Raw genomic sequence first — 26090 nt, 5'->3', positions numbered from 1 at the left:
TATGCAGGACATATTTTATTATAAAGAAACAGAAGTTATGTAAATGCAGACCTGGGTGTTTGAGCCCAGGTCTGTCAGATTTTAAAATTTCATATTCTTTGTGCTGTGACCTGAAGTCTTTGAAAAATAGATATTTGCCAGGATGAGATACTTCTTTCCCAGGAAAAAGTAAGGAAGAATACAGGGTAAAGAGAGCAAACTAATATTTATAGAATGCCTATTCTGTGACATGAATGCCACTACTTTATTGTCATAGTGAATTAAGTAAGTGGTGTTATTCCTTGGGATGTAAGGGGGTTAAGTCATTTGTCAGAGATTGCATAAGAAAGTTGGTAGGTGATGGGTCTGCTTGACTTCAAAGCCTTATTAGTCTTTTACTTTTCTAGTACAGGATGCTGCTATTTTTATTCATTCATTTAAACATTTGCTTACTAATTGTTATGGTCTGCGGTAGAGCATAAAAGTGAATGTATTTTTGTTCTGCCTACAAGGATTTATATTCTAGTACAATATTTCTTAAATGTATGCTAGAGAATCAATATAGTAAATTGTGACCAACATCTCTTAAATACAATCAAGTAGAAAATTTCAGTGTGTTGTATGTGGTAAGGGTAAAAGTGCTATTTCATTTTGTTTCCATTACATATGTAAGTGTATCATGGATCTCTTATAAAAATATACTTCTTATTGTGGGATAGCATCAAAAGTTTGAAAACTACTGGTCTAGTGGCTGAGTTGGAAAGGTAAGCAAATAATTATGAATAATCAGAAATAGCAAGTAAGTTCTATAATAGGGCTCTAAATAGTATGCTAAGGAAGCATGATTGGAAAAAATTGTATAATTCAAGGAAGGTTCCTAGAGAGATGACTTTGAGTCTCTCTGACACATGGGGTGGAGAGCCTAAAATACATCTAAAAGCATGAAGTTAAAGAGCATTGTATACTCAGGAAGCTTGGGGTGGTGTGAAATAGGTGCAAACAGGAGCCAGATTTTTTATGGAAGTTGTAGGCCACTGTACTAAAGATTGTAGATTTTATTAGGCCCATGGTTTTTCTGGAGTCTCATGGCATTCTTTTGCTAAAGAACAGATACATTTGTATATTTGATTCTATCATACAATCTAGAAACAATTTTAGGCATAGAAAATTTGACCACATAACACATTACGTAGTGTAAAATGGTGGGTATGAGCACAACTTTTGATAAAAACAATCACAACCAAAAAAAGATTAAGCCGTTTTGAGGCGACGATCAAATGTTCCTTTTCTACTTTTTCTTGCATTTTTGCTATTGCTAGCAGACTAATGGTAGCAGGTGCTAAAGTTTGAAGAAAACTTTATAAGAGAAAATTGTTCGTTTTTTTCCTTTGAATTGGAAGACAGCCATTATTCAATTTTGAGGCCAGTAGGGACCCTCTATTGGAATATTAATATCAGACCCATTTCTGTAAGCCACAGTTTGCAGCCTTTACCTACAGTTGTGTTTTGTTTGGCCTGGAATATTTAAAAAAAATTTTTGCATATTTGCCAACATTTAAATATTGGTACATTTCACACAAAAATCTAGAGTTCTTTTGTCCCTTGAAAAATTGAACATCGTGGCAGCATTGGTTTCATAGGTTGATTGGCTGAAGCTTATAAGCAGCTGCCCTCTTTTGGCAGTTACCATCATTCTCTGTTGTCTTACAGCAGACCAGCTTCACTTGTTTGTTGCCTGCCTGGTTCTTGTAAGGCTTTTGAATTGCCTGCTGTGTACTGTTATTTTGTGAAGTGTTTTAAAAGGGGGATTTGGGGTCTTTGAAAGATCATTCTGCCAGTATTGTAGAAGATGGATTGGAGGAATATGAGATGCGTCTGGTTAGAATTTTAATGCAGGTGGGATGCCCTTTTCTTCTTCTGAACCCATATTACTTTGTACCTTTCTCAAAGCACTTACTATATATAGCTTCCTCTTATATGTGTTACATATCTCTTCAACTAAATTGTAAACACCTCATACATAACATGTGCTGAGTGAATGCTTGTTGAATTTAATTATATTTATTTTTAAGAACACAATGTTTGTCTCAAAGGTGAGTTTTCTTGGCAGTTTTAGAGTACCTCTTAACTGAAAAAATCTTTTACAAATTTTAAGTATTAGTTGCAATTTATTCTAAGAATGAGTAAATGTCAAACACTTTAAAACCATCTGTTACATGTGAAAAACAGAACAGGTAGGTTCTGTATAATAAGACGGTGGACTTTTAATTCATTGTCCTGTTTGCCAAACATCAGGATGAAACGCTGTGGGAAACTTGTCTCTTGGTTTGCCGTGTAATTTTTTTAAGTCATTTTGAAGATTATTCCAAGAGCTTTTTGTTACTGTGTTTTCTACTGATAGCTAGAAGTAGTTTTAAATTAATACCATTTATGGTTTTTTATTTTCTAAATTTTTTAAATGCTTTTTACTATAAGATAAAATGTAGATGCAGAAAACCACACAAGAAATGTGCAGCAGTGAATTATTCTAAGGCCAACCCTCATGTAACCATCTTCCAGGTTAAGGAATAGAATTTTGCCAGCCACCTTAGAAGCCCTTTCGAGTGCCTCTTCCAAAGCATAACTCCCTTCCTTCAAAAACTAACCACTATTCTAACTTTTTTGAAAATCCCTTAAGTTTCTTTTTGGTTTTATTACCCAAGTATGTGTCCTTAGACAGTGTGGTTAGCCTGCTTGCACCCTTCCTCTCTCCCTTCCTCTTTATTTCTTTCTGATTAAGTTTTCTTCCTTTTTACCCTTGTTTCTTTTAAGGCTTTATCTTATATGTTTATTTTTTCTCATATTCCTTTAACTTAAGTCTTCATTTCTGAAACGGTTTTTTTTTTTCCTTTTATTTCAGATTCTTTCTTGAGCTCTCTCACTTTATTTCTGAGCTTTTCGGTTTTTTTTTAATTTTTAAATTTTATTTATTTTTTTATACAGCAGGTTCTTATTAGTTATCTATTTTATACATATTAGTGTATACATGTCAATCCCAATCACCCAGTTCATCACACCACCACCACCACCTCCCCCACCCCGCCCCTTTCCTGAGCTTTCTAATTCTGATTTTTTTTTCATGTCTTACATAATTTTTTTAAGCTCTTTTTGAAATAGAAGCTCATTTTTATCTCTCCTGTGAGCATCTCTTTCTGGCATGCTTTCATTGTAGGATATCATTTTATTCCCTGTTTTTTCTTTTATATCTTTATTTTATTTACTTATTTATTTTTACTGTGGTAAGAACATTTAACACGAGATCTACCCTCTTAAAATCTTAAGTGTACAATACAGTATCGTTAACTATGGGAAATGTGTTGTACAACAGATCTCTAAAACATATTCACCTCGTGAAATGGAAACTTGTACCCATGGAACAACTCCTATTTCCCCCTCTGCCCTGCTTCTCTGAGTTTAACTATTTTTCTTTTTTTTTTTTAAATATTTATTTTATTTAGGCTGTGCTGGGTCTTAGCTGTAGCACGCGGGGATCCTTGTTGCAACATGCAGGCTTCTTTAGTTGCGGCATGCGAACTTCTTAGTTGCGGCATGCGGGCTTCTTAGTTGAAGCATGAGAACTCTTAGTTGCGGCATTCATGCGGGATCTAGTTCCCTGGCCAGGGATCGAACCGAGGCCCCCTGCATTGGGAGCGCGTGGTCTTATCCACTGGACCACCGGGGAAGTCCCGAGTTTAACTATTTTTCTGTTTCTCTTTCCTTATTGTAACTTTGTATGATATTCAACCCTCAACACTTTTCATCATTTCTTTATATGAAACTAGTTTTCTTGAACTTGTAAGAGGAGGCTTGGTTCCGATAGCTCTTTTAACTTCACAGTCTTCTCTTTTTTGTTTTTATCCATCGTTTAAAAAATGGTGGATGGCTTTCTGAGATTTTCTGGCTCTTTCTACTCTGGCACTTCTGTGTGGACCCTCTTTCCTTAATCTTGTTTTTCCCTATCCTGCTCAATTTTGTTTCTATTCCCAGTACTTCCTCTTAAGTCTAGGGTCTGTCTTGGAAGAGAGCCCCAAAGGTCAAGTTTTGAGAGCTCAAAGGGACTAGATTGTTCCATGCCTGTAGGCTTTACTGTAGACCCCTTGCACTTACCCACTTTTGGAATAGCTTCAGCTTCTGTTCACAAACTGTCTCTCAGTACTTTCCAGGGACTACCTTTTGGCTGTTTTGTGCTTCTTAAGTCCCTCAGACACCTCATTGCTTCCCTCTATTTTCTCTCACTTAGACACTGATAGAAAATAAGTCTGTGGGCTGTTGGTGGTTTGTTTACATCCTTGTATTTTGAGGTTTGTGGGGAGACTTTGTTAAATAGTTTTATTGTAGTTATTACCCATGGGTTTGGAGTTTGCTCTATAGCTGCTCTGCCTGTTTTTATGTGAAGATTTGCAAGGAATCAAAAATTTGCTGCCACGACAGCTGCCATGTTCCCAAAATCATCTTCCTGATAATTTTAATTCAGGGAGTGGTCATGTCTTTTTTTCCTAAAATCTTGACAAAAAACTTTCATTTCTTCCGAAATTATTGCCACTTAATGCCGTCCACTGATTGTATATAGATGTCACAAAATTCTGAACCTGTTGTTTTGCCCTGATTATTTCTTCATAGTTAAGAGAGCCTTTAAGAATCTATTAAAGATCCTTTGGGAAATTGTGAAAGAGTCATGGGATTGTCTTTCTGTTGCACATATACAGGTGTTAGTGCTTTGACTTTTAATGCTTTAGCTTTTTCCAATATTCAAAAGCTAACCTACATTGTGTACACCTAGGACCATTCTTAAATTACGGAGAAAAAATTGGGTTTAGTAACAAGAATCAGATGCATGAAAGTAAATAATTGCAGTGTGAGACATACCCTTCTAGACATGGATTCTAGTACTGTGGGAACACAGAGTAGGAACTTTCCCCAATGAGTGGGATTGAGTAAGGTGGATTTTATAGTCATAATGGAGGCTTATTAATGGTGTGTCAGTACCTTTAACAACTCATTATCTCTGTTTTTTTCAAACTTTTCCTTTAGTAGTTCTTAATACACATGGATTAGCATTAGGCTTTCTTTAATTGCAACTTCAAAAGAACATGTTGTTCATATGGAATTAAAATAATTGATGTTTAAAAGTTTCCTTTTGTGATAAAACTGTTTTCCAAATATTTCTTAAGTAGCGAACTGAAATTTAGGAAGTGAAAAGATAACAGAGCAGAATGGAACATAGTATCTAACATAATATTCTTTACTTGAAAGTTAATTGCTCAGTAAATATTTTTTTAATGAATATCATATTTCACCCTTCAACTTTTTGTTCCATATAGTTTGATTAAAATGTCTCCTTTGTTTAATTGAAAAAAACTTATCATGCAGTATAATTTGAGTGTAATTTTACCTTTGTGTTTCTCCTCTAGTTGGCAGCAAGTTAGAGCCAGGTTGTACTTGCTTGCAGTATTCTGCTTAGGTGTGTTGAACCCATTGTTTCCTAGTCTCCTCTGGTTTTTTATTTAGTCTGGATTAAATACTTTATAATATAGAACTTTAGTGTTTATAAAGTGATTTCATGTTAATTGTTTCTTTTGAGCTGTTGACACAAATAACTACTGTAAAAAGAGGACATATAAATGCAATTGGAACATTGTGAGAGAGATTGAAAATCCCTCAGAGAAGTTCAGGTGGGAATTACATGGAGGAGTTGTCATTAAATGAGGACTTAAATATTAGGGTTTTGACTGATTGGTGGTAGGGAGGGTAGACAATCCTGATGTTTAGAATAGTAGGAGCAAGCATATAGAGAAATGTACAGGAAGTATTTGAACAGGTTTGTCTAGTTTGGACTACATATGGAAGAGCATTAGGTTGAGGATGTATTGATAGATACTGAGTCAGATATATTGACGATAGTATGTAGCTTTTTTTGTTGTTGTTCTTATGAAGCAATCTAGATAGGATGACAGCTAGTATACTAGTGAAGAGCATGAGCTCTGGAGTCACATTATTCCCTGAGCTTATATCCCAGTTGTGCCATGTCAAGATTTGTGATGTGGGCACACTATTTAATCTCTCTGCATCTGTTTCCACATAAAATGGACACTGATAATAGCAATTGCCTGGTCGAGTTGTTACAAAGATTAAAAGAGTTAATACTAGTAAAACACCTGGTATCAATAAGCATTCAATGAATTTTTTTATGTAAGAAACTACTAGCTCTCATTTACATAAATTATGTGTACATAATTTATACACACACTCACACATGTTGGAAATGTACATACAAGTAGGAAAGGTAGGTCTTACCATGTATATATCTACAGGAAAGCTAGTAATATTTGAATTTCAGTTTTTAATAGCACTTAGATTATTGTAGAACAAAAGTTCAACCATCTCATTTTATAGATGTCACAGTTATGTAGTAGCAGAGCTGGAAGCAAGATCTGTCAGACAATAAATATTTGAGCAGTAAACAAAACAGACAACTGTTTTGTCTGCCATTATGGAGCTTTCAGTCAGTTAGGAAAGATGTGTATTGAGCCATCTCAGGTGTGCCAAATGTTATTAAAAAGTATAGGCAATTATGGAAGAAAAGAACTTGGGGCCCTCTGTAGTCTGGGATGTTAGAGAAAGTCTCTCAAGATTTTTAAGCTGAAATATGAATGATAGTCATTAGCCAGAGCTAGGTGAAATGTACATTCAAGTAAGAATGAAATGAAGAGTATTTTAGGCAAAGATAGTAGCATTTGTAAAGACCCTGAGGGAGGAGAAAGCATGGCCTATTCAGACATCTCAAGTGGGGAGAACGAGGAAGAGTGGCAAAAGATAAGGCCAGAGATGTTAGACAGGGGCTAAGTTAGGCAGAGTCTCGTACACCATGTTAAGGCCTTTGGACTTTGACCTAAGGGTCCCTTTGATAGATTAAGCAAGAAAGGGACATTTTCAGTTTTGCATTTTATAAGATTATGCTATATTATAGAGAACAAATTAGGAGCATCAGGCATAGATGCAGGGGAACTAATTTAGGAAGATATTATCAGAGCCACTGTGTATGTTTGTGCAGAACACAAACCGTAGGGGGTACCATTCATGTAGACTACCATCGTAGTGGTCTAGATGAGAGATGATGTTGACCTGGACTATAGTTGTGACTGTGAAGTGGAGAAAGATGGGCAGATTTCAGGTTTAACGACTCCAAAATCTATCTCCAGACCAAACCTCTCTCCTGAACTTTAGATCACATATATCCCAAATGCCCACTCTACTTAAGTATCTCACAAGTATCTCAAACTCAACAGGTCAAAACAAAAAATACACACACACACACAAATCACCACAAACATTGATCTACCTCCAAGAAGAAAAACAGCCATATTCTCTATCAGTATTCTCTATATAGTATTATCAAACGGAACTAACATCCACTCAGTTGCTGATTCTATCTACTAGTAGTGACAACTAGCTGTAAATAGCTGCAGTTGATATGGCTACTTAGAATTCAGGTTTTATATTCCATGTAAGTTTATTTAGAAACTTGAATGATTATTACAGTTAAGTATTACTACTTTCTAAAATGCTCTGGAGATAGTCTATTTAATAACATATACTTTTAAAAAAATTAATTAATTAATTTATTTATTTTTGGCTGTGTTGGGTCTTCTTTGCTGCGGGTGGGCTTTCTCTAGTTACGGCGAGCAGGGACTTCTCTTGTTTCTGTGGCTTCTCTTGTTGCGGAGCACGGGCTGTAGGCGCACGGGCTTCAGTAGTTGTGGTGCGTGGGCTCAGTAGTTGTGGCTTGCAGGCTCTAGAGTGCAGGCTCAGTAGTTGTGGCACACGGGCTTAGTTGCTCTGCGCCATGTGGGATCTTCCTAGACCAGGGCTCGAACCCATGTTCCCTGCATTGGCAGGCAGATTCTTAACCACTGTGCCACCAGGGAAATACCAATAATATATACCTTTAATAATTTTTAGCATAAATATATTTTACTTAAGTAAGTGTTCATATAGGGTTAGTTTAGTCCTATTTTAAGGAGGACTTAATTCTGTGTTAAGTTAATCATGCTTTTGTATTGTTTTTAGAATTACATATAAAATCAGTGTATTAAGTCAACCAGTATACAGTCTTTAAGTTTTAACCTTGGTTTCCAAATTTGATATGGGGGTTATTAGTAAGGTAAGATATCATTGTCTGCCTTTATTAAATTTATTTTAATCATGAGTGTGCTTTTAAAAGATGCTTATTTTCAGTGGAACAATTCACTGTAGATTTACTGCATGGCTAATTATAGCTTATATTCAAGGCACTGAAAACCATATTACACATACATAAATTTTGGTGATAAAGAATACCACCTGTTTGTATTCTCATGCCAACCAAATTTATCTTTGTATTTCAGAACATTAGATCTGTTGATTTTCAGGTTTCTGTAACTTTGTTCCTTTCAAAGTAACTTTTCAAGTACAGTTACAAGGCTATCAAAAAACCAAAGTGCTGGTTGGCTAACTGGTCACTATATGGTTTGTAGCACAGGTGACATTACTTCTAATTCTAGATGGTAAGGATATTTCTCTCCATTTGTGGTTTGTTTGTTTCTTTGTTTTTCTGTACTGTCAGTTTTTTTCAGCCTTTAACACATTTTGGTTCAGATATGGCATTGATAGCAATCCCAAAGATTGAGAAGATGGGTTTTCTCAGCTAGATTTACTCTGAAAGCTAGTAGTGCTTTTTTTCTATCACTATGTTTAATAACATGTAAGGTAAACTAGTGCTATGTTTTAGATACTAATAGAAGTTTACAAATTATTTTGTCATCAACTTTTTAAAAACATTTATTAGAAATAGCTATTTTTCTCGACAGAGAAAACAATTTTCACTCAATTTAGATCTCTTGTGGTACTATTTTTTGAAACCAGTATTTCTCTGTGTGAAAGGCAGGGTTATGTGCTAGGGATTCATTGTTAAAAAAAAAAAAGTATTTGGTCTTTATATGGAAAATATCATGTTTGTTTACTGGTTAGAAGCAATTTTTTTTTTTTAACTTATAAAGCTATTGCTTCATTTTAACTTCTCCAAGAAACAAATGAACAACTGAGACTTTTTTGGGGGGGTGGGGGGAGACAAGTGCTGTAACAATGTGTAGGGAAACTCTATATACTGTATACAAGTAGCACAAAATTGTTTAGGTAGACATGGCATTTGAACCATGGTTTACACAAGGTATTTGGGCAAGTTAACTTAGGAGAAAAGTGGATTCAGTGGAAGATTACCACAACAGATCCCACTCCCCTCCCCAATTTTAGTGTTTTCTGCTTTTAGCACGAGTTGGGGAAAGGTTTTTTTTCCTACTCAATTTTATTTCATTTTTTACCCCTATTTGACAAACTGTTTCTCTATGAGACAAATCTTTGACCCTTTTGTATTCTGCGTCCTTCCCTCCCTTTCCCTTTCTTGACTGGAAAATGCAGCTGCACACATTTTTTGTTTAGAGACAATGGATCACATGCTGTGTCACCTAAATCTATGACCAAGAGGCAGTTTTATCCCTAAGAGACCATAATGCTTCAGTTGTCCTGGATACATGACATCATGTAGCATTATAATCAAACATACGTCTTTTTGCAGTAGTACTTTTGGGATTTGAATCTGCCCTCTAATCTCAATATTGGATTTTATGCGATGGACAGTATTTATAATAGAGAACCTTAAAACAAAGAATGTATTGTAGGAAAGGTTGTGAGTTCCTTTTATATGGCTTAATTTTCTTACCTGAGGGTTACCAAAGTTATCAGATAATTTGAGTTAATAGAGTATCTTTAAAGTTCTAGCATTAAATTTGTTACACAAAGCCTTGCAAATAGTATGTGCTCAATAAGTGTTACACTATTATTGCTACCAGTGTGATAAATTAACAAGAAAATTGTTTTCCTTATTTAAAAATGAGGAACTCTTAAGATTTTGAAAATAATTAGTATCTGTAAACTGCTAAAATATTTTATGTTGAGCTTATTATAAGCTTATTATACTGCTGAATAAATCTAGGAAATATAGTACTGTGGCTTCCAGTCTTGAGTTATGGTACGTTTTATAATTAATTAATAAAAATGGTTTATTCCTAAGGAGGTGAAAGTGAGGAAAGGAGGGGGAAATTGAACGGAAATTCCTTTTATTATATAGTAAATCTTAATCAGAGACAAAGCTTAAATTACAGTAAAGAATTGAAGTAATTGCCAGGCAGTTCTGATAAAATTCACAAACATTTTGGATTTCTATGTATGCCTTAACTCTGTAGTAGATTTTTTTTTCTTATGGAAAACATTGTTTAGTCACGTGAGCGAAGTGAATGACAGCCTGTTTCCCCTTGCGAGGGTTGTCTTAGCCTGTCAAATGGTTTTTTGTATTGGTTACTTTAAGTGATTGGATGGGAAAGCCCAAATCTGAGAAGGGGCCTACTCTCTGGTTACTCTGTTGACACTGCTAAGATTGTTTAATTTACTGATGACATTAAGTTCTTGGTGAGAGGTAGAATAGCAAGTCAATAGAAGTAAGTTTCCAGATGTCTTAAGACCATGTAAAAAAGCATAATTAGAAATTGTAAATATATATAATTAAATACAACCAAATATCATACTCATTTGTCACATGCTTCAGGAATTTAGATGTTTAAAGTATTTATAATGAGACTGATTTTAAATAGGAAGCTAGACTAGTAGGGTGAAGATGGTGAGAAACAACTGTATCTGTAGGTCAGATGCTGCCATATAGTTCCAGATTAATCATCCCGTGCTTTAAGTCTTCTTCGGGGCTTCTCAGTACGATTGCTCAAGAGCTGGTTTCAACTTCTTTCCAGTTCTAGTAGAACATAACAGATGGTATGCTTCCTTTTTAGTCCAGTGTAGTAAAATTTTTTTAGAAACAGCAAAATTGATTTTCCTCATTTATCCTTTCTGTGTAATGAGGACAGAAATATTCAATGATTGGCTCAAGGGTGCAGGGAAGAAATAAATTGGAATAAATTTCTTTTGGGATATCAAAAATTAACTATTATTTTATTTTGATGTCTTTTTTCAGTGCTATTTTTCATTTCCTAAAAGGAATTCTTAAATAATATTATGGATTAAATCTAAATTTGTAACAATTAAAAAATTATCTTGCAAACCAATAACTTACAGATTTAGGGTTTCTAAGAACTATGATATAGGTAAGATATAAAAATTAAAGTTGAAAATGTAACATGAAGAAATTCAGTACTATAATTTGAAAGCACTTTTTACAAGTATTAAACACATTAGTAGAACTGAATTAATTGCAATTATTTCTTATTTGCTATGGATTTATATTACTAAGGTACACATTTAAAAACTTTTATGTTCATGAGAATTGCTGGACTGAGAGCCTGATTTTTTTGGGTTGTTAAATTTTATATACATGAGTCTATTTTTAAGGTACTGTACATGTTATCCTGAAATTTATAGTATAAGTAATATAAGTAATATCTTAAAGAAATTATTTTGTACATTTTAACTTGGTAAGAATTATGTAGATTTATGATAGATTCTGACTAGTCAGATACAAATAAATATAACTATATGTGTAGATATTTATATTCCTGTCCTGTTTGATTATAGCATTATATTTGCCACTGTATCTTTTTGTTATTGAGAATGTCATTACTAGTGAAAACTCAACATATTTTATTTCAGAGGTAATGTAGTTTTTTTTTTTATATATAAATTCTTTTGTTAGAATGTTAGCATTAGGCAGCTGTTAATAAAGGAACTTAAAATCTTTTGGGGCCATTAATAACAAAAAACTAAAAAAAGTTCGGAAGTTTGTATGGTTTAAATTGCTTTTAGATTATTAAACTAGAAAGATTTGAAGAAAGGATCTGTCATGTGGTATGATTGGTTAAAAGACTGACATACATAAAGTTCATGGAAACAGAATAAGGAAGTGAAGTCGCATCATAATGAAAATGATGAAACTGTTATTGCAGCACTCTTCTGAGAAGTCCTAATTTCTGCCTCACCAGAGGGTGTCATTGTCGTAAAGGAGGCCCATCCTTAATACTAGAATTTTTTAAAAATTTCTTCAAAACACAAAGTATAGTTACTGATTTTATACCCTAATTTTTTTGTATTCGAGAGATATAACATTTATAAATCTACTACTTTAGGAAGAAAACTAATAATAATTTAAAAATTAATAACAGTAATAATAATTACCATCTCTATAGCTAGTATTTATTGTGTACTTACTCTCTACCTTTGTTCTAAGTCCTTTATATTTATTCTCATTTAATTTGTACTAACAATCTTATGAAAGTAGGTACTGTTAGAATTCTTCGTTGATAGGTCTTATAGCCCGTTGAATGGCAGACCTGGGATTTGAAACCAGGCAATATCTCTTCACAGCTCATGCTCTTTAACCCTCTGCTTCACTGCCACCAGATGTGATTCTAATGTTAATAATAATGATTTAGATTGCACTTTATGACTTTATAATATGAAATTGCCTTATCTTTCACAATTTGAACTTCAAATGTACTGCCTCCCCAACTTTCTGTTTAGTACCTTCTAGTATTACATATATATATTCCTTTCTCAAGGAAGAAGCCTTTCATTTATAGTTGTACACTGTTTTACCATAGAATCTAACACCTGTGACAATGGAGCCATGAGTGTAGTAGGAGTAAAATGTTTCTTCTTGAAGCGTCTTAGAAAAGGACCAGGAGAGATTATTCTGAATAGTGTATCTCTTATACTTCGCTTTCTCTATCTTTTATCCACATTACCAGATGTAGAGATATTATAATCATAATCCAATATAGCTTATATGTTAGCTTTGGAATATATTTTAAATTCCTATATACATTTAGATATTTCTGACATTTTAGAATTCATAATATAATACATTTCCTGGTTATCAGGAGATTGCTTATTCTGTATCCTCAACTATTAAACTACAAGTAGACAAAAAGGGGTTCCTAAGTATTTGGGGAAAAAAATTACAAAGTTGATGCATTAAATTCATGCACCTTAAGGTGAACTCTTTACCATTATCAGATCTTACATGAAATTCTAATGAAATTTATCTGGCTTTCCAATCTATAGCAGATAATGCTTCTATAATTGTATTTCCATGTTTTAGAAATCCAGAATGCTCCGAAAGCCAAAAGTTTTCTCTTAACCCATGTAGTGTTAAAACATGATCTGAACTGATATAAGACTATTGATGGTCTTTATTTACTCCCTTCTTACTGTGAATATCCATTTTTCTGCAGAAACATTAACATTTTTATTATGGGGTCCTGCCTCAGACCTCACTGACACATTGTATAACATATCACATGTGCATTGTAGTCCCTTTCTAACATCCAAAATATTCTGAATTCTGAAATATATCTGCCCTCAAGGATTTTAAGTAAGGGATCATATACCGTATAATCAGGTACAGTGACTACAGTACAACTGAGGACTAGGATATAGAACTAGGAAGATTAATCCAGTAACTCAAGCATAGCAAATGTGAGACCTTTGAGTGTGAAGCAGTATTTGTAACTGGAATAATATATGGATCCCTTTTAAAGAAAATAATTATATACCCCATTTGTAGAATCACTGACTTTAGTTTCTGAAGTAAGTTTATTTTTAAGTCTTTTCGTTTTTTTTCTTTATATTGTTATTGAAATGAAAACACAAAATGAAATTTGCAAACTTGTGGCCCCCAGAGTTTATCCATGGCACACACTTATTGAGAAACACTGAGAAAGTGGCAAATAGTCCTATATACTTGAGCAATCCCTATAAGTATTATTCTTTACCAAATCTTTGTTTATAATAGCCTGAATCATAGTTAAGGGGTTAAAATACCTTTCCTATATTTAAAGTATGATTTTTTAAAGGGATAAGAAGTACCCTCTTGAAAAAAAAAATGTACACACAATTTTTGATTACCACCTTTCACCTCCAAGGAAATGTCTTCTACCTACTGCCAGTTGGGAATCACTGTCATAACAAGCAACTCTTAGTGATAGGAGTAAGTGAAATTCCTCAAGTGTGTGGAGGCAGAAGAAACTTAAGAACCAGTGCTCTAAAATACGGGATAATGTACGTTAGAGAAGAACCAGTGCTCTAAAATATGGGATAATGTACGTTAGAGATATTGCCATCAGAAACTAATGTAAACATCCGTTTCCAGCAGCATGGGGAACTAAGTACCTGGACTAGCCTTTCTGCTGAAAACAATCTAAAATGCTGGACAAAATGCATCAGTGCTCTGGCACAAAAGTAAAGAATATTTAGACTGAACACTAATTGGAAACCCAGTGAAGTAAGCCGACCGAAGTACTGAAGCTGGCTATTGCCTTGAGGGTATTTACCAAATCAAGTGAGCTTCTGTTTTCCTGGCCTTTTGGGGGCTCAGGGATCAGGAAGCAAAGCCCAGACCCACCAAAGTAAAACATTTAGCAGTCTTCTCCAGTAATAGCCCTTTTCCATAGGGGTATATACCTTCTAGGTGTAAGAGTGATCTAGAAATTCTTTCCCAACAAAGAAAATTATCTTACTATAATATTGCTGCTAACAGGAAAAATAAAAAATCTCTACTGAAAATTTGTTACCACAAACCAGCCCTCACACTGGTTTGCAGCCTGAATTCACACTAGACCTCAAGCTAAGAATTTTATTTTATTTTTTGTTTGTTTTGTTTTAATATTTATTTATTTATTTTTTGGCTGCTTTGGGTCTTAGTTGTAGCATGGGGGATCCTGCGTTGCGGTGAGTAGGCTTCTCTCTAATTGTGGCACGTGGGTTCCAGAGCATGTGGACTCTGTAGTTGCAGCACACAGGCTCACCAGTTGTGGCACACAGGCTTAGTTGGCCCACGGTATATGGGATCTTAGTTCCCTGACCAGGGATTGAACCCGCATCCCCTGCATTGGAAGGCGGATTCTTAACCACTGGACCACCAGCGAAGTCCCCTCTGCCCTGTTCTTTTCTCTCTTTGCTTTTCTTACCTTTTCCTCACCTTCTATACTTTCCATTTGAATTCTGTTCTAAGAATTTTAAATGATCCTGGATTGTTACTACTCCCAGGGGCCCTGACAGAAGCAGCACAAATCATCATTGTCAAAGAATTCCTGTTGGTAAGTTATAATGAAAATGAGTTGCTTAAAATAAAAATTTACAAGCCATCTAAGGAAACAGGGCACAATGTAAGAGAATCAGTAGAATCAGACCTACAAATGGTTCACATCTTGGAATTATCAGATGTAAAATATAAAATAATTATATTTAATATGTTCAATGAAAGCTTAAAAATGAGGAAAAGAGCAAACAAACATTTTGTAGAAGAATCAGAAGTTCTAGATATGAAAATATACAGTAACTGAAATTAGAATTCAAGGAATAGGTAAAAGCAAATAGATCCCATTGAAGAAAAAATCATACAATAAAAGATAAACCCGGGACTTCCCTGGTGACGCAGTGGTTAAGAATACACCTGCCAATGCAGGGGACATGGGTTTGAGCCCTGGTCTGGGAAGATCCCACATGCTGCAGAGCAACTAAGCTCATGCACCACAACTGGTGAGCCTGCACTCTAGAGCCCGCGAGCCACAGCTACTGAAGCCCGCGTGCCTAGAGCCTGTGTTCCACAACAAGAGAAGCCACTGCAATGAGAAGCCTGTGCACCGCAACGAAGAGTAGCCCCTGCTCGCCGCAACAAGAGAAAGCCTGTGCAGCAACGAGGACCCAACACAGCCAAAAATAAATAAAATAAATAAACAAACAAATATAAATAAATTTAAATAAACAAACAAATAAATTTAAATAAATAAATATTCCGATTACATCATTTTAAAAAAAAAGATAAACCTGAAGAAATCCAGAATGCAGTACAGAGAGACAATAAAGTGGAAAATATAAAAGAGATTAATAAAGGGGAAATTTTTAAGAGAAAACAAAACACTTTCAGAGGATTATCAGGTTTCAATAACAATAATGGAAATAGAGACCATGAAATGATATACTAAGTGAAAATAAATCTAGAAGCTGTGACCTACTCTAGTTCAACCCAGAATTCTATAGCTAGCAAAAAAATAACTTTCAAGAACAAGGGCAAAATAAAGACATGCTCAGAGAATGTGAAAGTTCACTAGCAGACCGCTTTTTTTTTTTCTAACTGAAGTATAGTTGATTTACAGTGTGTGTTAATTTCTACTTTTTAGCAAAGTGATTCAGTTACATGTATTCTTTTTCATATTCTTTTCCATTATGGTTTATCACAGGATATTGAATATAGTTCCCTGTGCTATATAGTAGGACCTTGTTGTTTATCCATTCTATATATAATACTTTGCATCTGCTAACCCCAAACTCCCACTCCATCACTCCCCCATCCCCCTAGCAGACCATTTTAAGTAGAAGGAAAATGGTCATGAAAGTCTGAGATTCAAAAAGGAATGATGATCAAAGACAGTGATAAGTGTATGTTAATAAAGTGTAAGTTAATTTTTTAAAACTGTATAAACAATAATAATAGTGTCTTATGGGGTTAAAGAAAAGAAAAAGCTGAAAACTGAAATAGCAGTTGTTTTAGTTATTTACTAATGTCAGTTTATTTTATAAACTGGGGGGAGGTGATTGGAGCTAGTATCCAAAAGATCTTTTTATTACTCAGGAGAAGATTAAAAGTAACTTTGGATTTTGATGAGTATGTGTGATAAAAATGTTATGGTAACACTTTAGTAATAGAAATAAATATATAACTTCCAAACTAGTAGATGATAAAAAATGGAACCAGAAAAATACAATCCCAAAGGAGGCAAGAAAAGAGAGAAAGACACAGTGTGGAACAACAAATAAGATGATAGAAGTAAATCCAAATATACCTATGCCTTATATTTTAAAATGTTCAGCTATATGGGGTTTAGTCCAGACTACAAAGAAACAAAAGGAAAACATGTTATAAGTAAAATGATGGAAAAAGATATACCAGGCAAATGTTAATGGAATGAAAGCTGCGATATCATTTGAAATAGATTTTAAGACAAGTAGAATTACTAGAGATAAAAAAGAATTGATACGTAATGGTAAATGTTTCATTTCGCCACGAATGTTTAGAAGTTTTAATTGTATGCAACTAATAACCAAAACCACAAATAAAGCAAAAATTAATAGAACTACCAGGAAAAATTGATAAATTTCACCAGTATAGTGGGAGATTGTAATATATCTTCCTCATTAATTGGTAAAGAGAGCAGACCAAAAAAAAAAAAAAATCAGGAATATAGAAAACTTATGTAACTAACAAGCGTGATCCAACGGACATAATATTGCATCCAGTCACTGTGGAAACATGTGCTGAATCATCATGAAAATCTACCACATACTGGACCATCTAGTAAGTTTCAACAGATTTCAAAGGATTAGTATCCTATAGATCAATTCATTTAAGTTAGAAATCAGTAAGAAGAAAAATCACATGGAAATTAAGATATATTCTTCTAAATAACTCGTATGAAAGAAGAAATGTTAATGGAGCTTGGACTGCCCTTTGTCTGGGAGATGTTAGGTCATCCCTCAATTTTGTTTGTGGCAAACACAACCCTGAGAAATGGCCCACATAAAGGCCTTTCAGTCTTGCATACCTGGTGAGAATGTTATAGATGCTAAGGACCAATGATGAATTGGTTCTCCCAGCAGGAAAGAGAAAATTTTAACAATAATGCTGGAACAGTTGTGTATCTGTATGTAAAAAAATGAAATTGAGTAAAAAATACATGCATAACTTTTTTCCTGAATTGAAGACCTAATGTGAAAGGTAAAAACTATAATACATTTAGAAGACAGTATGGGATAAAAGCTCTATGAATTTGGTGTACAGAAGGAATTCTTTTTTTAATAAATTTTATTTATTTATTTTTGGCTGTGTTGGGTCTTCGTTGCTGCGCGTGGCCTTTCTCTAGTTGCGGTGAGCAGGGGCTACTATTCGTTGCAGTGTGCGGGCTTCTCATTGCGGTGGCTTCTCTTTTTGTGGAGCATGGGCTCTAGGCATGCAGGCTTCAGTAGTTGTGGCACGCGGGCTCAGTAGTTATGGCTCGTGGGCTCTAGAGCGCAGGCTCAGTAGTTGTGGTGCACTGGCTTGGTTGCTCCGAGGCACGTGGGATCTTCCCGGACCAGGGCTCGAACCCGTGTCCCCTGCACTGGCAGGCGGATTCTTAACCACTGTGCCACCAGGAGTCCCAGAAGGAATTCTTAAATGAGAAACAAACTATGGTAACCATAAAGAAAGGGTTAATCCACCCTATTAAGTTAAGAACTTTTTCATTAATAGGCAACTAATAAAAAGACAAGCCACCTAAATAGGGAAAGATATTTGCATCACATATAAGGATTGGTATCCAAACAATACAAATGACTTCAATAGACACTTAATAGAAGAGGGAATCTAAATGGCAAATATATATATATATATGTTTGCCATATATATATACTTTTAGGTTTCTTTTGTATATGAAGAGGTATTCAACCCCATTACTTATATGGGAGATGCAAATTAAACCACAAGGGAGTTACAATTTCATAGTCATCAGGTTGGCAAAAAAAATTTTTTTGATGAGTACATGGAGCAAACAAAATACACATACATTCCTGGTAGCAATTTGTCATTATCAGTTAAAATTGAAGAAAAGAATACTCTGTGACCCAATAAGTCCACTCCTTCACATATATTCTGCTTCTAGAATTTCAGAAAACTTATTTACAGTTGTGTTCCAAGGGATATGAACAAGGATGTCCATAACAATACTACTTGTAATAGCCCCAAACATAAATAAATGTTCTTAAGAGTATAATAAATTGTGGTATGTTCATAAAGTAGAATATAAGTCATCTGTAAAAATGAATGAATTACTGCTGCAATAATGGTAATGAATTTGGTGGGGGGAAAAACAAGTTTCAGTACAACTCAATTTTACATGATGTGTGAAAAACTTAGAGGGCTAAATAATATAATATTTAAGGATTCTAACTATAAAGGAAAAATTTGTTTGCTTAATCTTTGATACAATCAATTAAAAATGTGGATAAATTAAGTCATAAAATCTATGTGGTTTTAACCAACATTTTGTGTTTAGGAGGTTCCTTAGTTATTTCGGGTAAAAAAAGCTATCACTGTGACACCTCTAATACCTTGTAATTTGGCACCTTGTACCTTAGATGACACTGAAAATTCTCTGCCTTAGTTTCCCTTCTCTTACTTAATCTCTGTCAAGCATTTCCTCTCAGACCAGTGTTAATACAAACCTAAGCAAAAGTGCTCTCCTCTAACCTTTTGAGAAGTGATCTGAGAATTCCAATATGGAATCTTATTATATTTTTCTTGCCCTGGAGTTGAGTGTCATTGTAGCATTGAACATAATATGCAGGCATGCAGTTCTCTGTTAGACAGCTTTGGAGATGCATGAGCTGCATAGCTGTGGGAAAAAATGGTGCATTTTAATCCTGAACTGTCTTCTCAAGATGCTGCCATGGCCGTCATACAGTGAAGCTCTAGACAGGGGCTCCAGAGTGATTGTACTGGGTTTATTTGAACTCTCCACTTTGAAAATTCTCCTTGTGAGAGGAAATTCTGTCCTTTCCTGAAATGTAGATTTGGAGTCTTAACACAAATGTGTACTTTGCTAAATCATCTTGTACATTTACATGCCTTTTTTTTTGTAGCAATGTCTTGGTTTTGGAAATCTATTTGTAGTGGATATGTTCATTATTTGGGTTATGTTATTATACACCTAAGAAATTAGGATACATTTTCATATTCCACATTTTATTTTCTAGGCCTTTAGTGCCTATTTTGAGTGACATTTATTATGTGTAACGGTTATATTTGGTTGAAGTATTGTTCTTAAAAGATTACCAAAAGGAAATGTTATCAGTACATCAGTAGCCCAGATTTCCTTTTATTTCTTTACTTATTTTGTTTTATGAAGCAAACTTCCATGCACATTATTAATTATCTGCTATTGAATGCTTTCAGTTCATTTTAAGAAGTAGTTTCATAAAAATTTAAAACTAAAAGTTTTCTTGATTTTGGTGTAAAATACACAGACCTTTCTGTTGTAATGTTACATATTATGTATTTCTGAAAACACTGAAATTGTGCACAGCTGATGGGTCGCACCCAAACATGCAGAGCTTTGTAATCAGAACACTAATAAAAATAAATCTTAATAAGAATACTAGAATATTTTAAAAGATATATTAACTCAGTTACATATAAAGAAATACTACAGTCGACTTAAGGTTAAAAAAAAAAAGAGATGAAGGTAGTCTGGTGGAAGGGTGTGCAAGGAGGGTGTTGAAGCTACAGGGTTATGGAGGCCAGAGTAAAATGCATAAAGATTTGCAGAGAAGAGTTCATTAAGTATTTTCAAGACAATGCGTGTGACCAGGCTGTGCCAAGAGGAAGAACATGGGTTGAATGAGAATTGTGTACAGTACTGTATTTTCAGCAGCTTGCTGCTTTCCACTGTGTTAGCTTGTTTGGGGTTCAGCTCTTATTATTTAGTAGTGCAAAGACATAGGCTGGGAGAAATCATGTACACACCAGTGTGACTTTCACATTGTACTAAAATCTTTCCCCTACTTACCAGTGAACTAATTTGTGTTACAGAAAAGCTTAATAACAAAATAAACTGTACTAAGAATGAGAGGTGGCTTCTGTTTTTGATTAGAGGTCTTTGATCAGTCTGTGACCTTTCTGTGATTTTGTTTCTTGTGAAATGGAAATACTACAGCTAAAAAATAGTCTAACACAGTCTTTTCCCCCTTGAGTATATTGTTTAACTTTAAACTATAAAAATAATAAACACCTTAAAGAAAAACCAGAAAATATAACAAAGAAAAAAATTACCAAGTTACTAATATAAGGCACTGTTAGCTTTTTGTATATTTTCTACTTTTTCACCAGTTTTTAATAAGCTTTTTTGTTTACTTCACAATCTTCAAGACAGTCATTTTTAACGACTACTAAATATTAAATAGATGTGCTTTACTTAGCTATTTCTCTATAATAAAATATGTAAGCTATTTATAGTTTTACTATTATCGTTCATAATTCTTGGATGAACAGGTGTGTGTGTGTGTGTGTGTGTGTGTAAAAGAGAGGAAAAGGAGAGAGGGAGAGGATCTTTTCCCCTACATAGGATTATTTCACTGAATTATTGGGTCAAAGAATATGACATTTTTAATGATTCTTGGTGCATGTTGCCAGCTTGCTTTCCAAAATGGCCCTAGGTCCTTGCCCAAAATTGTGTATTATATATTTTTTAAACTGTTGATAATGGGCAACAATAGATACTATTATTTGTATTACTAGTATCTGTGCTTATCAGACACTATGCTAAGTACATTATAGTATTTAATGTCACATTTTTGTTTTGGTTTGCATTTCTTTAATCATCAATGAAGTTGAATATTTTCTAATATATTTGTTTGCTATTTATATACTTATTTGTAAGAAAAGATCATTTGCCTATTTATTATGGTGGACTTAGTGTTCTAAGTGGATGGTGTTCTAAAGTATTCTACAAGAATAGTTTAGAAACAGTTTTTTTCTTTCGCTGAAAATACAGTAACCATTAAAACCTTACTAAGAAAATGTCAGCCTTTCATCGTCAGTATTTGATTTTTTTAACTTTGCTTGGCTATACGCTTTGTGTAATCTTTGGCACATTTGCTGCCATAGTATTGTCTTACATCTGAAAGTAATGGGATTTTATTCTAAACTTGTAATTCAGAGGAATAGTATATTTGCAACCATTTGAATTAGTTTCTGATGAGACTGTCTGTCAACAGTATCTGTTTTAAGTAGTATTGCTAAAAATATATGTTCCTTAAGAAATAGAGTGTATTCTAAATGGACAAAAAGCTTGAATCTTGAATTCAGCCTGGCTTGTAATTTTGGCTCCACTTTTTATTAGCTTTAGAATGGTAGGCAAATTACTTACTGTACTTCCATTTCCTCATTCATAACAGTGATTTCAGTTTTCCAGTTGTTACTAGTGAGGATGTTTCCTAGCATTAATGATTCGTTTCTAAAATAAAATAGCTCTTAAAAGTAGGTAGCACAGCACTTGGTATTTGTTAATTATAAGTTCATTTCAGTTTGAAATAATTATAATTTGAGTCCCTGCTCATGCCCAACATTTTGTTATGATGTATTAGGAATACAAAAGTAAAAGACTCTTACCTCTTAAGGGATTCACAGTCAAGAAAGGACCATACATAGAACTAAGTAGTAGTGTAAGTAGAGATGATGCATTTTAAAGCCCATAACATAGTGCCTGTAATATAATAAAATCTCAGTAAATGTTAGCCACTGCTATTTGGTTACTCTCTAATTTCTATATGTAATTGAAGATAAATGAATATAGGTGAAAAGGCAGAAGTGGACCATTAGAAATTAGTTATTCCTCTTTGAACACTGAGTGCTGAGAGTGTTTTCTGTTTGTTTTTTGTTGTTTAAAGGAAGCAAGACTTTCTTTAACCAATGAATTCTCATCCACTACATTTAAAAAATTCTCTATGGGCAGAGAGACTATGATGGAATAAATGAATAAGTTGGTCAGTTACATAGGACAGAATATCATCTCTGAAATATGTTGTGTACACATATGTGCACATGTACATATGTTTATGTGTGGTTTTCTTAATTGATTAAAATAGAAACCAAATTTATTGTAATTTGAACTTTTCCTTTTCACAATGTCTTAGCATGTCAAGTTATAGGTATAGGTGAGAGTAGGAACTGGATAGGGAGAGAACAGTGAAAAGATTTTAAATGGATAGGATTGGGTCATTGGTATTCATAGGTGATATGTATACATATACTGTTACCAGGATAATATAGTGGCTAGAGTTTTGTCTCTGAGGTTAGTCTGACTGGGCTTAAGTTCTGGTGCTTCCAGTTACCAACCAGGCAGTCTCAAACAGGATGCTTAACCTCTCTGCATCATTTTCCCAAGCAAGAGACTATTGGGTTAATAGTAGTGCCTACTTTATAGGGTTTAATTGATAGTTAATTGAGATACAGTATGTAGTATTTAGTACAATGGCTTACTCCCAAAATATTAACTGATGGATGCTGTTGATAATTGTGTGTTCTGAGACTACATCTAATAGCTAACAGAATCCAGATAGACTGTTCTGCATCCAAAATTGACCAGTTTTCATAATTCTTAGAGTAACCTGCCAGCTATGTTTTAAATAAAATAAAATCCTGGGGGCACTTCTGTTATTTCACTTATGTAAGCTATAAGAAGTTTGAATAGAATAATAGAAGATATAGAGGGCTTTTCACAGAATTCGGAAATGGAGGAAATGAGGTACCTTGAGGAACCATTGAAAATGAATTAAATGGCACATTAGTTCTGTCACTTTCCTTTTTGGTCAGTTATTCTCCCATAGTAAGATTTTGAATTGAAGTACATTTCAAAAGCAAAACAAAAGTCATTGAGAAAATGGAAATAAAAAAGGATAGTTTAGAAACAGCTTTTTTTCTCCCCTTGAAAATACAATGACAGTTCAGACTTTACTAAGAGAATGTCAACCTGTCACTGTCAGTACTTGATGAGATAATATAGAAGGAAGAGTTAAAAATACTGGAATTTACAAATAAATAATAAATTTACAGTAAATATAATTTTGCTAGTAATGAATTTAGTGATTAAGGAATGTTATATTTTTAGTATGATATACTATAAAAATATTAGAAATTATTTATAGTAAGTATTTCAGATTTGAGGAAAGGGTTTATTTGGAATTATTATTTGAGCTTTATTTTAAATTTGGTTATTGTTTGTATTGAGCCATATGTATGACTGTTAATTACAGTGAAGTCATAGATCCATAAGATGAATAGATTATAGAGTTTTATAATTCAAAGAAACAATCTGTTCATTTTTAGTAACAGCAAACATTGCTTATTAGGCAGTTACTATGGCCTAGGGACTTTAATAAGTATTCAAAATCCATTATTTAATTTTGTTAATATCACCTGTACATATTGTGCTATAGTGCTGCATTTTATTTGCAGTCATTTCAAATAACATGAAATAAGTTCTGTTCCTTGTATAGTAACCTTTAGCATCTTTGTTATACAAATATTGTGCTTAAATATTATGTGGGATATTGATTGCAAAATTTCTCTGATTTGGGAGTGTTTAAATATGTATTTCCTTCTTCCATGAGTTTACGAATCTTAAGTATTACATTGATTGATAATTGTTTCTTTTGTTGCAGAACTGTAAGAGTAAATGGGTCCAATAATTGGAATGACTCCAGAAAAGAGAGCTGAAACTCCAGGAGCTGAAAAGGTTGCAGGATTAAGCCAGATTTACAAAATGGGAAGCTTGCCTGAAGCTGTTGATGCTGCCAGGCCAAAGGCCACTCTAGTGAACAGTGAGTCAGCAGATGATGAACTCACAAACTTGAACTGGCTTCACGAAAGTACTAATCTCCTAACAAACTTCAGCTTTGGAAGTGAGGGTCTTCCAATTGTTAGTCCATTGTATGACATAGAGGGAGATGATGTGCCATCCTTGGGACCGTCGTGCTATCAGAACCCAGAAAAAAAATCAGCAACTTCAAAACCCCCATACTCCTTTAGTCTTCTCATTTATATGGCTATTGAACACTCTCCAAATAAATGTTTGCCTGTGAAAGAAATTTATAGCTGGATACTGAACCGCTTCCCATATTTTGCAACCGCACCAACAGGCTGGAAGAATTCTGTTCGACATAATCTGTCCCTGAATAAATGTTTTCAGAAAGTGGAAAGAAGCCATGGCAAGGTCAGTGTTTATGAACATTGCTATATTTAGGGAGGTGGGGGAGAATTAACATGGAGATCTTAACATATGAGGAAATCAAAGGAAGACAAAAAATAGTCAATCAGATTACTTCAGCTTGAGGTTAATTATATTCACCATTTGCTTTCATTTGAGAAGTTTTAAAATTTCTTCAGTATTGATATAAACCTAGCAGAATTATTTTCAGTCTACTATAGGTACATAAATTAGGGTTTATTTATTATTCTCTTTTTTTTAAACTTAAAAATTGAAGTATAGTTCATTTGCAATGTTGTGTTAGTTTCAGGTGTACAGCAAAGTGATTCAGTTATAATTAGTTTTTTTAATGTTCTAACTTTCTATTCTTAGTTTCTGTAATGTTCTTGTCACTATATTTATTTATTATTCTTATTTATTCAACGTGACCATCTCTGCCTTATAATTGGAGTGTGGATCATTTACATTAATGTAATTGATACGGTTGGATTTAAATCTGTCATTACATTATTTTTTTTCTATTTGCTGTATCTGTTCCTTTTTCCTTTTCTCCACTTTTCCTGCCTTTTTGTCAATTGAGTATTTTTTTATGATTCAATTTTATCTCTTCTATTGGCTTACTAGCTACTCTTTTTTTTTTAAACTCATTGCTATACAGTTTTCAGTATATATTTTTAATTTATCACAGTCTACCTTCAAATAATTTTAATTCACTTATTATCTGGCCTTTTACAGAAAAAGTTGACTAATCCTGATGCCCTATCTGGATCAATTCCTTTTTCCCAAGAAGTTGATTTAACATTTCTTATAGTTTGGGTCTACTAGCAATGAAATATTTTTTTAACCTTTTTGTGGAGGATGGGTATGGAATTCTAGGTTGACAGGTTTTTTTTTTTAAGTACTTTAAAGACATTACTCTCTTTTGGCTTGCATAGTTTCTGAAGATAGGTTTGTTACGATTCTTATCTTTGTTGTTCTGTTTGTAATTTCTTTTTCTTACTATCTGTCTTCAAGATTTTTCTCTTTATCACTACTTTTTAGCAGTTTGACTATGATGTGCCTAGGTGTGTTTTTCTTTATTTTTATCCTGCATTGGTTTTTCAGAGGTTCTTGGATCTGTGGTTTGTTGTCATTCATTAAACTTAGAAATTTTTTTCCTCATTATCTCTTCAAATATTTCTTGTGGTTCACCACCTACTTCTGGGCTCCAATTAAAAATATATTAGACCATTTTCTATT

General features: G+C 33.9%; 1 protein-coding gene across 3 annotated transcripts in view; it reads left to right on the top strand.

Annotated features, from left to right (window-relative positions):
- The window catches only part of FOXN2 (forkhead box N2), a 56709-nt gene that overhangs the window by 6530 nt on the left and 24089 nt on the right, over positions 1–26090 (top strand). For 2 of the 3 annotated variants that reach the window (XM_036873380.1, XM_036873378.1), the window contains exon 2: positions 24307–24857. In XM_036873380.1, the coding sequence (XP_036729275.1) occupies positions 24321–24857 (537 nt within the window). In that variant the 5' untranslated portion in view covers positions 24307–24320. Of the gene's footprint in view, positions 1–5453; positions 5480–24306; positions 24858–26090 lie in introns of those variants that run through there. The other variant, XM_036873379.1, reaches the window with a different exon arrangement.

Source organism: Balaenoptera musculus, chromosome 13 (assembly GCF_009873245.2).
Source record: "Balaenoptera musculus isolate JJ_BM4_2016_0621 chromosome 13, mBalMus1.pri.v3, whole genome shotgun sequence".
Lineage (NCBI taxonomy): Eukaryota > Metazoa > Chordata > Mammalia > Artiodactyla > Balaenopteridae > Balaenoptera > Balaenoptera musculus.
This window is presented reverse-complemented; position numbering and strand designations above follow the sequence as displayed.